Here is a 12,550-nt window from a genome sequence, read left to right on the forward strand (position 1 = left end):
GACATAAATACAGTATCAGAACTTAAAAGCAGTCACGTAATATTCCCGACATTCCCGTTACGTTTATACATTCGTGAATTTACGTTTTTCCCTTGTGCATTTTAGATTGTCTCCTGCTAAAATTACTCGGACTTTTACACGCCTAGGCTTAAATTAGGTATTACATGTTTAGAAATAAAAGCAACTTTTCATGTTATAAAATATGTATATTTTGCGATTTAAAATGTTCATTGCCGACTATAAACGTTAAGTTTTTCACAATGTTTTTAGGCCTACTAGCTAATCTTATCTACACTTAAAGTACCCACAGTATTTTTTTATTTGAGCAAATATATTGCATGTTAATTATTATTTTATTGATATAAAATATTAAAAAATGTAAACACGGGGCTTACGACACTGCCTTCAGTGTCGAGTTTTTTTATTTTTACGTTTGATTAGCTCAAGTGTTGTTTCTGCACGAATAGGATATAATTTTGATCGAAAATACATCAGCATAATATTTAGACACGGCAGGTCATTTCCCGTGGCAGCAGGACACGGAAACGGCAATTCATTTCCCGCGACAGTGTTGGGAAAAATGGGGGGGAGGGGGGGGAGGGATAGCTACAAATGGAAGTAATTTGGCCTCGCTGGTTTGTACATACAACTCGGTCGTAAGGACAAATTTTGGAGAACCGTGAGTGTACGTAGAATCGAGGTTTCACTTTACTTACAATTCAGAGTCTTCTATGCATATAAAAAGTGTCAAAACTCATATTCATCATGGACACACAAACTTTCCATGAATGGCTATTACAGTAGAACCCTGTTATAATGTTCCTGCATATAATGTTTTCCTGCTTATAATGTCATATTTTTAAAGTCCCAATATTTCCCCCATAAGGACAATGTATTTATTTCCTGCATATAACGTTCAAAAATAGTGTAATTTCCTGCTTATAATGTTTGCTTTCTAACATTCAATAAATGGGGAAAAAATGTTTTAAAATCAAATTATTCCAACACTTACGATAAAAAGTTTCCTTTATGTATGTATGTATGTATGTATGAAGTTTGTTAAAATACAATTTTATGCAATATACTGAAGGTACACAATGTTCATAGTTACGTGTCAGTTGGCACCCCTTAGTCAACTCTTCTCTTCTTTGCCATTCCAGTGGGTATTCATTTGCACGTACATAGTCCTACGATATTTAAGTTGCCAACCATTGAGCTAGGGCATAACTAAAAGTGTTTTCTATTGCTTACAAATAATTTTTTTTTTTTTCATTCATACGTAGGAATCCCAAAATTAAACATTTTCAGGTGGCGAAGGAGTTGACGTTCTCACTCTTAATGTTGTCATCATGAATCGTGAGACAATTTTACAAAAAATGTGGCAGTGTATCTTTAAAGACAAACAAAATTTAACCAGGGAACAAGACGAAGTTGAAAAATTGTTGGCTTGTTTCAGAAAATTCATGTATCAAGTATACTATCTTTGGTTTTAACATTAAAGTTGTTTACATAGCTTGGTGAGTCCATTGGTACAAAGCTCGAACATTGTTAAGTGCTAAATTGAGATTTCCTGCTTATAATGTTTTCCTGCTTATAATGTTTTTTTCTTGTGCTCCCTTGAAAAACATTATAACAGGGTTCTACTGTACCATTGTAGCACATGAAATAAATCTATTCTAGACAATTTAAACATTATTTTTTTTTAACCATGCTACAGAATGATGTGGGTTACATATATATTAGAATCGATCAACTTATCATTAACACAAACGAAAACTGACATAAGCAAAATTGTTGTCCATTTTTAGACTTATCAAAACACCAAACTCTATAAAGTTTCACCAGTGAGATAGTGGCCAAATCCATCATGGCAACCCAAGACTTTATGAAAAGATAATACAAACCCTAAATTAACATAAATAATAAATGTATTTTAGCAACTTTAAACAAACTAACATATCAATCCTAAAATCAGTAATTTATTATTGAAAAGCTAATAATCATAGAGTTTCAACTCTCTGCAACGATGTTTCACTATATTATGCTGATAATTTAAATAAGATCTTGATTAGAATGTAAATTTTTGTTCCTGTTAATCACGAGAAACATTAACGAGCAAACTTTTGATATCAGAGTGGAATTAGGGAATAGTGGAATTAGTGAATTAAGATACTGTTCAGTGACTTAAAAAAGGGACCCTTTGTATATATATCTCATTTGTTTGTGCTCGGAGCATGGACATGTAACAGTGTTTTTCTTTTTGTTGTTGGTTGTGTGCGGACAAAACTTTCTCCTTGCTTGTGTATCCAACAAAGGACAGTAAAAATTAAGATGGCCGCCTAGACACAAGTTGGTGCTGGGCGCTGCTAGAATTCACCAATTTTCGGGTGAATTCTTTAACTTCCGTAGTCACGGAACAGATACTCTTTTTAAAAATACATTGTTTAAAAAAACCATTTCAATTTTTTTAAAAACCACCTGGTTTAAACCATTGTGGTTGAAAACAACCAACCCTGTTTCTGTCATCTTATTTTGTTTGTGTCCCCTTTATTTGGATTAGCATAATGGTACTTTTACTCTTTCAGTTTTATTTGTTTTCATTTGTCCATCCAAGATTTTTACCACAATCATTATTTGTCTTATTTTATTAATATTTTAGTGATAAGAAATTTTTGACCTAATCTACGGGTATTTAATTTGTGAATGAGCCTGCTTTAGTGATGTTTAGTGTTTGTTGGGGTAGGTTTACAAAATAACATGGACTTGTTTTTCACTGGGTAGGTGCAGCATGAATTAATAGCATTGCCAGAATTCTGAACAGTCAGTTTTGTATCGTTCACTGCACTTTATTATGTACATTACTATTATCATTATCATTACTGTGACAGCTAATTTACAGCAGGAAAAGAAATGCAAAACAAAGGTACCATGTTTTATCGCATAATCGTTTCATGCACATAATTGTCGCACCGTTATTTTAGGACATCAAAATTTGGAGAAAACAATTTCTCGCATAAACGTCGCATGATTACCTATTTAGATTCAGAGCGCCTTGTGTAGGTAGTTTTCCCGTATAAAACAATGTTTAAAGTTTAAATCTAATATTCATTCTGATATTACCTCTTAATTATTTAATTAACAGAAATACAAAGTAATCTGATTTGTAAATTTAATTTTAAAGACTTTTCAAACATTATAACCTTTATCTTTTCGTCTTCGTCGCCGCTGTGTACCGCTTACAAAAATGTAGTCAGCGCTAGTTGGCATTATTCATGTTTGTTATGTTTATTCCCGTATAGAGCATGTACACGTAGTCGAATATAGATACAGACAGCTCATCGATTGCATGTAATGCACGCGCTCTGTCTAGTGCAGAGTTAACTACATTTGATAGCCCACGCTTTTTCATGGTGTGTACTACGACGATAGTTATGTGTTCCGACTCATGTTCGTGTCACAGTTTTGGTTTTTCTGTTTAAAGTTGTACAAAATGTTTTTGTTGCATAGTAGTGTTGGGCCGATTCCTAAAATATACAGATTCCGATTCCATTTTCGATCTTAAATTAAATGGTCAAATCTTCGAATCCGATTCCGATTCCTTAATTTTTATCTGACGACGTTCAACAGAATAATATACTCGGAAAAAAAAGTTTTTTTTATGATTTTTTAAAATGTAATTGCATTGTTTCATTTTCTGTGCAGAAATTAACATTATATACAGCTTACATAATGTTAAAAAGCATGTTCATTATCCTCAAGTTACGCTACCTTGAATTTCTAGCACAATTTGGCCCTTTAACCTTGCATATAGTTAGACGAAACACATGTTCAAACACTGCCAATAATCAAAGATGTCTTATGACGTAAATTGGAAATAATGTTATAACTTAACCAAGTTTAATACCTTACATTATCAACTAAATTTATTTATTGTAAAAAAGGTTTGTATGGTTAGGTTGAGAATTTTATTTTCAAGCACAACTAAATAATGATGCAAATAAAATGACAATATAACTTAGTTTTTACATATTTTAAGGGACCAGGGCAAAAAAAAATAAAAAGAGGGAAATGTAAAAATAAAAGTTTATCTCATTACAATGGAAACAATAAGAAAGAAATATACACTGCACTAAAATAAAATGTCAGAGATGCTTACTTTTTAATATATTAACTAGAACTTAATTATCTCACTTGGTGAAAAGAATAAATCCATCCAGTCTTGCAGTTCTTCACAACCGTAAAGAGAAAATAAATTTTCGGTTCTTGATTAAGAAAGATCTGTGCATGTTTAAGCATCTCAAAATTTCCATATTTTATGATGAGATTTTCTTACACAATTTGATTTAAACACTTCAAATAATTGCGTCGTAATATTCAATTCATTTCAGAAATTTATCAAAAACAATTCTGATAAACACAAGTACTTTCAAAAGATTGTTTATGTTTAGTAATAAAAATTTACGAACGTTTCAGCAGCAATTTTTGGAAATTCAGTTTTGCCAACTGCCTTCCCAAAATATTTCTAATGTAAAACGAGCACAGATGAACACGCACAAGAATGCCGATTTACAATTTGGTTATGTTGCTTTTAACTTATTTTAATATGGTCACAATAATCATCTTTGAATTTTGGTAAAATTTCAGTAAATATTATTTCATTAATAATTCTTTAAAGTTTAAAGTGCAGAGATGTGAAAAATAATTTTCGCGTTTACGTCACCAAAGATTTGGTTCATGGCTGTATGGTTTACCATGGCAGGTGGCACAAAAAAAATAGGTTGTTTACAATTAGGGATGCAACATCGCTCTTAAAAACATCAATATCACGAACATCGATGTTCAAACGAAAAAGCATCGATGTCAAAAAACATCGTTCTGACAACCGATACATCAATGGTTTAACCAATGTTTTTAAATATCAGGAAAAACATGCCAAAATGATTTAAATTATAGTATGTAGCCAAAAACCATACCTACTACAGGTTCCTGACCACAATATCCACAACCCATTTACAGTCGTGTCTCATGCAGAACAAAAACATTTATTAAAAGCAATTGAAAAAAAAATAGGGAGCAACATGAAGTGTATGTGAAGGTTTAAAATGTAACATTAATTTTCTCGATAGAGCTAGCGAGACCGTATCGGTACCAATCAAAAGCTTGTATGTACAACAAGCTATGAAATTGTCCATAAAGTCTCGCTGCTTTTTCCCTATATTTTTCAAAATTTAAAAGAAATTTCTTATATAAACAAATTTTTTAACGGTATTTATTTTTTGCAAATGATTTTACACATCTTAAAGTATTGGAAAAAAATTGATACTGAAATCAATCAAATAGTTCAGTATTTATAACATTTTTGATACCTACTTAAAAATGTAGGTTTTTATAGTAAGTATAGACAGTTAAAAAAAATTGTATCTTAAAAACTAAATGTCGTATCGTAATGTTTTTTTTATATATTCAATAAATATTCATGGAATGATAGCCAAAATATTATAAAAAAACTAGGGTAATTTTAATGATGAACTATGTCGATGTTTTTGGACTTTTTCGGCGATGTATCGCTCTTCAAAACATCGATGCTAACATCGATGTTTCATGAACGATACATCGATGTTTTGAAAACATCGATGTATCGTTTGCATCCCTATTTACAATGGCAAGCATAGCTGCCGTGATCAAATAATTAATGTTTAGTAAATAAAATTTACATTATTTTTTTTAAACATTTATGGTTTTGTCTATTTTTGAAGGTTTACTATTAAATGCAGTGCTGCTGCAACGTAATTTCCGAAAAACTGCTTTAGCTTAAAGCGGGAAAGTAGGTACTGCATTTGTACAGTAGGGAAAATGACGGTGCAAGTAAATAAATATGTTAAGTCACCTAAATTCGTAAATCTTGGTTCCGTAAAAAGATTTTATTATATAGTTTAAAAATTATATGTGCAACAATTTAATTTTTTCTTACGTTGAGTAGGAGACGTATTTTGCAAACTTATGCAGGAATCGGTCATGGTCGATTCCAAAACCTTTGTATTCTGAATCCCACGATTATAATGGAATCGGTGGAACCGACCGATTCCGGAATCGGAATCGACCCATCACTATTGCATAACTTATTAATTTAAATTGTTTGGCAGTCTATTGTACACTCTAATTTTTAATTAAATGTACTTTCCTTGAGTAGGTTTTGTTTTAATGAATAACTTTACCTAACAAAAAATGTTTCTCACATAAACATCGCACCCCTACTTTTCCAACTTTATTTTAGTATAAAATGTGCTGTGATTATGCGATATAACACTGTATTTTATTTTGATTTAACATTATTTGCCTAATTTGAAATAATAAACTAGATGGGAAGAACAGGTCACATAACAGGTATTTTGATTTGAATAACAATCTCCTAAATGCATAATCTATTTGGAATCGTACTGGTGTTACTCTGGTTGTTTTTCTCACTTGCTTGCACATAAAGTTTCTGGCAAGAGAAAGACAAAGTAATAGGGCGAGATTCATAGTCCAAGGCTTGTTTGGCGAATAAGTAATACTTTATAAAGTACTGCTTATTCTTCAAGTAGTACTTATTCCAGCAATGAATTCATAACCCTATACTTGATGAGTAATACTTGAACAAGCACTACTTATATTGGCGATGCTGTACATGATGAAGTATCTCAAAAAGTAAAGGACAAATTTTGTGTCAACGTAACGCAAGCAAATACACCAGCCCCTCGAAGTAACGCTCTAATTCGTTCCAGGAAAATAGAGCGCTAATCAAAACAGTGCTAATCAAATACGTTTTTGCTATGAGAGTGCATGTTATTCATAATACTAATTGGTTCTCCAGCCACTGAAATCTGTTTGTTTACTATTCCTTATTATGACATTTATTTTGTATAAATGTACATATTTACATACTGTTAACACATCTAAATACAATTTAAGAAAAATATAAATGTATACATTGCATTTAAAGTTCAAATAACCTAAAAAAATTACTATATTTAAATCACAGGCGGCATAATTGAACTGTACATAGCCTACTAACCTCATATTTCCTTACGAAGCACGTACTATATACATCACATTTTTTAGTTAAAAATAATAGTATTTTTAACATATAACCTCTGTTTGAATGTTTAAGAATAGATAAGAATAAATTTTACATTTTCTATTAACAAAATGATATCTTAAAACAATAGCGTAAATAAGGGTATAAAACGAGCGCAGCCTGTCATGCAAGATGTGAACTAGCCTCGAAAGCTTCCGGCATTTCCCACTAGAGCTGCTACTGAGTTGCAAGACGGCGTAGTATGTATAAACATTAGCTAAACACACACGTAGGCATCGGAAAATGTATTTACGAAATATTATTTACTGTGCAATTATAATTAGGCTTTAAAAATATGCGATGGAAGCGAATAACTATTACAGTCAAACCTCTCTGAAACGACCCCTCACGGTTCCCAGGAATAGGGTCATAATAGAAGGGGGGTCGTAATAGATGTTTTTCGAAATTTTCAGTTCATTTCACCCCCCCACAACGCTTCCCAAACCGCTACTCGCTAACCAGCCGTACAATGGCAGGATGCTGTCACTCACAATGCTAGACGGCTTTGCTTTAAACCCACTTCAACCTGACAAGTCCGTCGCCCTACAGGCCACCTCTAAAGAAAATATATGTTAGTTTACATGTACGTTTTCTGCTTTCCGTAGTTAAATACACTAGAACCCCGATGTCGAAAACCCCGGATTTAACAAAGCAGTGATTTACGAATACATTCTCGGGAACCGTCAAAAAATTGGACATTTTGACCAAAATGTGAAAATCAGAAGGAAAAAAAAAAAACTAAACTAAAGATCATTAAAATCTGTTAATTTTAACACACAGCGTATTTTTGTGTCGGCTTTAATACTTCCAATAATGTTCATGTGAGAATAACAAACAAATAATGGGACATTTCCTTTAAAAATATGGCAGCTGTAGGTTCTGCAACGCGAGTGGGCGCACACGAAGCTCGCCCGGCTGGCTGGCTGGCGGCAGCGGCTTCATGACCCCTCCCTCCCCTCGGCAACATTCTTCAAGGCTAGCTCATCCCTCCCAGACACACAAACCATCTAGTGTCCTCCCTTATAACACCCCACCTTCAGTTAGAAAATGCTCATTTCACCCTCCCTTCTTATTAAGAATGAGGTACTAAAGCGGCGAGGGAGGGGTCAAAATATGTCACTTTTCACACCAAGTTCGATTTCAGTCATCTCTGGCAAGGAATTTACAAGCTTTCAAACTTAAATATAGGTAAATGTATTTTAATAGCAAGGGTCCTATGAAAAGGAATATACAGAATAAAATCAAGCTGCTGTCACCAAACAAAGCATAAAACGGCCCAAAGCGTGGTCGCTTCGTTACTGCTCGCGCGAGAGGAGAGACGTGGAATGTTAGAAGAAAGATAAATGCGAGGGAGACAGACGGCAGCCAGTGTGTTTCCTGCGTGGGCAATAAGCGGCGTAGCCTTTTTTTTTTATGCTGGGTGAAGCAACCTTTTTCTATCAACCCGCGGGAAAAGATAATTGCTTGAGCTGTCAAAATTAACATCGCTGCGACAGTTAAAACAAGTCGAGGTGGGCGTGCATCCAGTCGGTTGCTGTGTATTGTCAACCAATAGTAATCAAAATAAAGAGAAATCCAGCAGGTAGCTTTCTTTGCCTTAACTGTGTACCACACTAGACACTCGCAAAAAGCTAAACGTAAACACGTTGGCACAAAAACCTTTATCTGCACCCTGCCGGCAAGTGGAATGGGGGTTGTTAAGCGCTGACAGCGGTCAAGAGGAAGTGGTATCTATTTTTAGATATGGGCTGCCTACGGCAGTACAGCACTCGGCAAGAGAAACGCAGTAACACGCTACTCACCACAAAAAACTTATTTTCCCTCCGATTTTCTTCGGATTTTCGGCAATTTTTTCACGGTTCCTCGAAATCGGGTTGTAATAGAGAGGTGTTCGTAATAAATGGGGTCGCAACAAAAAGGTTTTACTGTACATAAAAAGGTAATATCTTTTTTTGATTCGTCATAATGTTTATGTTACACAAGTGCCGTCTTATTTTTAATTTGTTGCATTTTGTTTGTTACATTGTGCACGTATGAAAATAAAATAAATTATGTGGACGAGAAAGAGCGCTACTTCGAATATATGACCGCGCACTTCAAATCATGCCCTAATTAATTGGCGTCGTTACTTCAAAACAGCGCTAATCAAAGAGCGTTACTTCGAGGGGCTGGTGTATAGGTACTGCTGTAAATACATAGTTTACCTGTTTGAAAATAAAAATGCCCACGTTTCAAACCATATATGCGATTAAAATAATGAAATTAATATGTAAGATGATATTTATACTTTAATTTATAGTGAACTTGAATAACATAAATATGAACATGTATTAAAAACGAATTTACAACTACATAAATGTGATTTGAATGTTTGTGTTGTTAAATTATGTTAGCCATCTTGTGTCTGTGATCTATAAGCGGGTGAAGTTAACCACGTGGTAGCGAAACAACACTCTAGCTGCAGAAGAGGTTATGTACGTAGGCTGTATTGTTTACAAAACTAAGCGGCAACAATTTGTTTCGTTTCTTTTCCCAAATTGAATTTTTTTACTCTCTCAATGTTAATTTAATAAATGGAAAAATTAACGGGAATTAATACCTCACATAACCTATTCCTTACAACAAACAAATCCGTACCAGTACTTGAGTCACCTAGATAGCCGACTTCATGAAGTATTACTTATATCAATGAATAAGCATGGCTTATTTTATTATGAATACTTGCGAAACAAGGCAAACTTATTTCATGACTGTGAATTCGTATTGAGCAGTACTTATTTGACGCAGTGCTTCGTGAAGTATTACTTGAAGTAGTCCTAATAAGCAGTGCTCTTTTTGTTCGCTATAAATTTAATGCCATACTTAAGCATGCATATAAGCAGTACTTTTTTCAAGTATTGCTTATATCACCACTATGAATTCCGCCCTAAGAGTGAAGGGTGAGCTGTTAAATGTTGGAGGAGGTACAGCAGTAGAAAAACTCAGCTGTTAAAGCAAGAGAAAGAAATACATAACTACAATAGCCCTGTGACAGCGATCTCCCTCTTTGGGATGTAGCGTGTCTCATCCTTGTTTGCTGTCTGCATTTTAATGAGCATCTACTCTCTCTATTTCCAACACACAATTTCCTTGTTTCCGTGTGCTCTGTTGCCAGATACACCCTGTAGAGCAGAAACAATTTAGACACATCTTTCATGTATTTGAAACACTGTGTTTTTTAAACGAAAATTTGGAACGAGAATTTAATCTAGAGCAACATATGATAATATTCCATTTTTACTTCTAAGGACACGTAACTAAAAGATGCCATCTTGGTTCCAACAGTTCTTGCAAACAAATATTTTTCATATCTTTTAGTATTAGAATTTTGACTGTGTTCATCGAAAGCACATAATTAAATGGAAATGTCTTATTATTAACACCCAAATAATGTCTTCCGGGAAATAATAAATGGTTTTTAGCAGACTTTTTTTATTTTCAGAATGTTTACAACTGTTATAATACTGTCAATGACAATATTTTATGGTCTTAAAAAAGCAAAATAGCAACATAAAAAATATTAAAACTTATTACAATTCATAACTATGGAGTGCATAATAGGATTTTTAATGTTAACGGGCTGGATCGTATCAAACCAGCAACAGTGGGCAGTGTTTATTCTATACAGCAAACCAGGAGTTCTTCCTTGCTGCGAGGTGGTCCTGACCGCCGCTTTCGGGCCCGGAGGTTCCTCTCTTCGGCCGCCATCGAACGGTCGACTCAGAACTGGCACGGACCTGGGGAATCCAACTGTCTGACTAAAAAAGATAAGACTATAGCAGCCATACGGACCCTACGACAACCTCTCTTCGTTTCCCTTCCCCTCCTCGTCCAGAGTACAAGGGTTATCCTGTCTCATCTGACACTATGCACTGAGCTTCATGAGGAAGTAGAAAAAAACCATCAAAAGTGTAATATGTGACGCATATAGATGCAGAGCACGCAGTTTTATTTCAACTAAGCTGTTCCCGTAGCTCCATGAAGTGACTGGAAATCTGAAAGTTAGAGCGGAGAAGCAAAAGTACGAGAGGCCACAAAATTAAGATTAATTAAATTTCAATTAATTTAATTAATTAAAATTAAGGTGGTTAGAGACATGAAAAAATATAGTAAACATCTTTGTTCTATAAATTATTTATTCTTTATGATGCATAGTTTCTGAGGTAGTATGTGACATTTATACATTTAGGGAAGTTGTGGGAACCTAACTTTGGGCTTAGTATTTCATTATTATTGCTGTTGAGAGAAAATCATTTGGTGTTGTCAGTTCTCATTGTAGCAGCGTTCCACAATAATGACACTTAAATCTCACCTTGTACAAGAACAGATTAAAGAAAAGGAACAATATTAACTTAGAGTGACACCTAATACTATTGATACAAGACAGTGCCAAAGTAAAGAAGCATCGAACATCCCACCCCTACTTGCAGGCGAACATTGTCCACGAATTCTGCTATACCTCTGCAACCGCGAAGAAATGTTTCACGACGCTGGTGACTTCTTCAATGTCTTCCAACACCCTTACGTGAGGCTGTACCCAGGAGGACAGCTGGCGGGTGAACGTCAAACAACTGTAGTGCATGTCGCACAACAGTATGGCCCCGTAGTCCTGGGCGTGCCTTACGACTCGGCCCAAGGCCTGGTTCACTGCCCGAGACGCTTCCAGCCGGTACCAGCCGTTCCCCGACAGGCCCTGGGGAACACACACATCAGCAGCAAGTTACTGAACCAACACTCCAGAGTATGTATTTGTAATAGGATAGTAGAAAACTAACTTTCATAGCACGTCACCATTTCATAAAAAAAAAAATTTATTTAAATTTATTCCATAAATAATCCAATTGTTTATAATTTCAAAACACCTATAATTCCATAATGAATTAAAAACATTTCTTTCAATTACAGTAAAACCCCTCACGTTTCCCGGGAATAGGGTCACAACAGAGAGAGGGTTGTAATTATTCTGAACCGACTAACCACTCCCCCCCCCCCCCCCCCCCCAACACACACACATACGATTATGTCAAAATATGACATTTTTACACACCAAGTCAATGTTCAGAATTTTCTGGCAAGAAATTAAAAAGTTTTTGAAATTAAATATAAATTTATTTTAATAACATACGTCTTCCAAAATAAAACAAAATAACCTACAATGCATTTTCAATCACCTGCTGTCATCAAAATGAGTACAAACACTCCAAAATGCATGGCACAACTGTATCTTTCAACGAACTCTAAAGTAAATTTTATACTGATTTTAGTAGGAAAATTAAAGGATTTTTTCTTAAAGTGATAATTTATTAGACATGGCCATAACTATATACCACGTCAGAGAAATTAAGAAAATTAAGCGCTGTGACAATGCATTTTTTATCACTTGCACAGTCCTGG

General features: G+C 34.4%; 1 protein-coding gene across 4 annotated transcripts in view; it reads right to left on the reverse strand.

The window, feature by feature from the left end:
• Window positions 1-12,550, reverse strand: part of LOC134539372 (regulator of telomere elongation helicase 1 homolog) — a 79,875-nt gene that overhangs the window by 15,564 nt on the left and 51,761 nt on the right. For 3 of the 4 annotated variants that reach the window (XR_010076302.1, XM_063381362.1, XM_063381361.1), the window contains exon 12: window positions 11,616-11,849. Coding sequence is in view for 3 of the 4 variants with exons in the window: in XM_063381362.1 (XP_063237432.1) it covers window positions 11,616-11,849 (234 nt within the window). In the remaining variant the exon portion in view is untranslated. Of the gene's footprint in view, window positions 1-10,563; window positions 10,894-11,615; window positions 11,850-12,550 lie in introns of those variants that run through there. The other variant, XM_063381363.1, reaches the window with a different exon arrangement.

Source organism: Bacillus rossius, chromosome 15 (genome assembly GCF_032445375.1).
Source record: "Bacillus rossius redtenbacheri isolate Brsri chromosome 15, Brsri_v3, whole genome shotgun sequence".
Taxonomy (NCBI): domain Eukaryota; kingdom Metazoa; phylum Arthropoda; class Insecta; order Phasmatodea; family Bacillidae; genus Bacillus; species Bacillus rossius.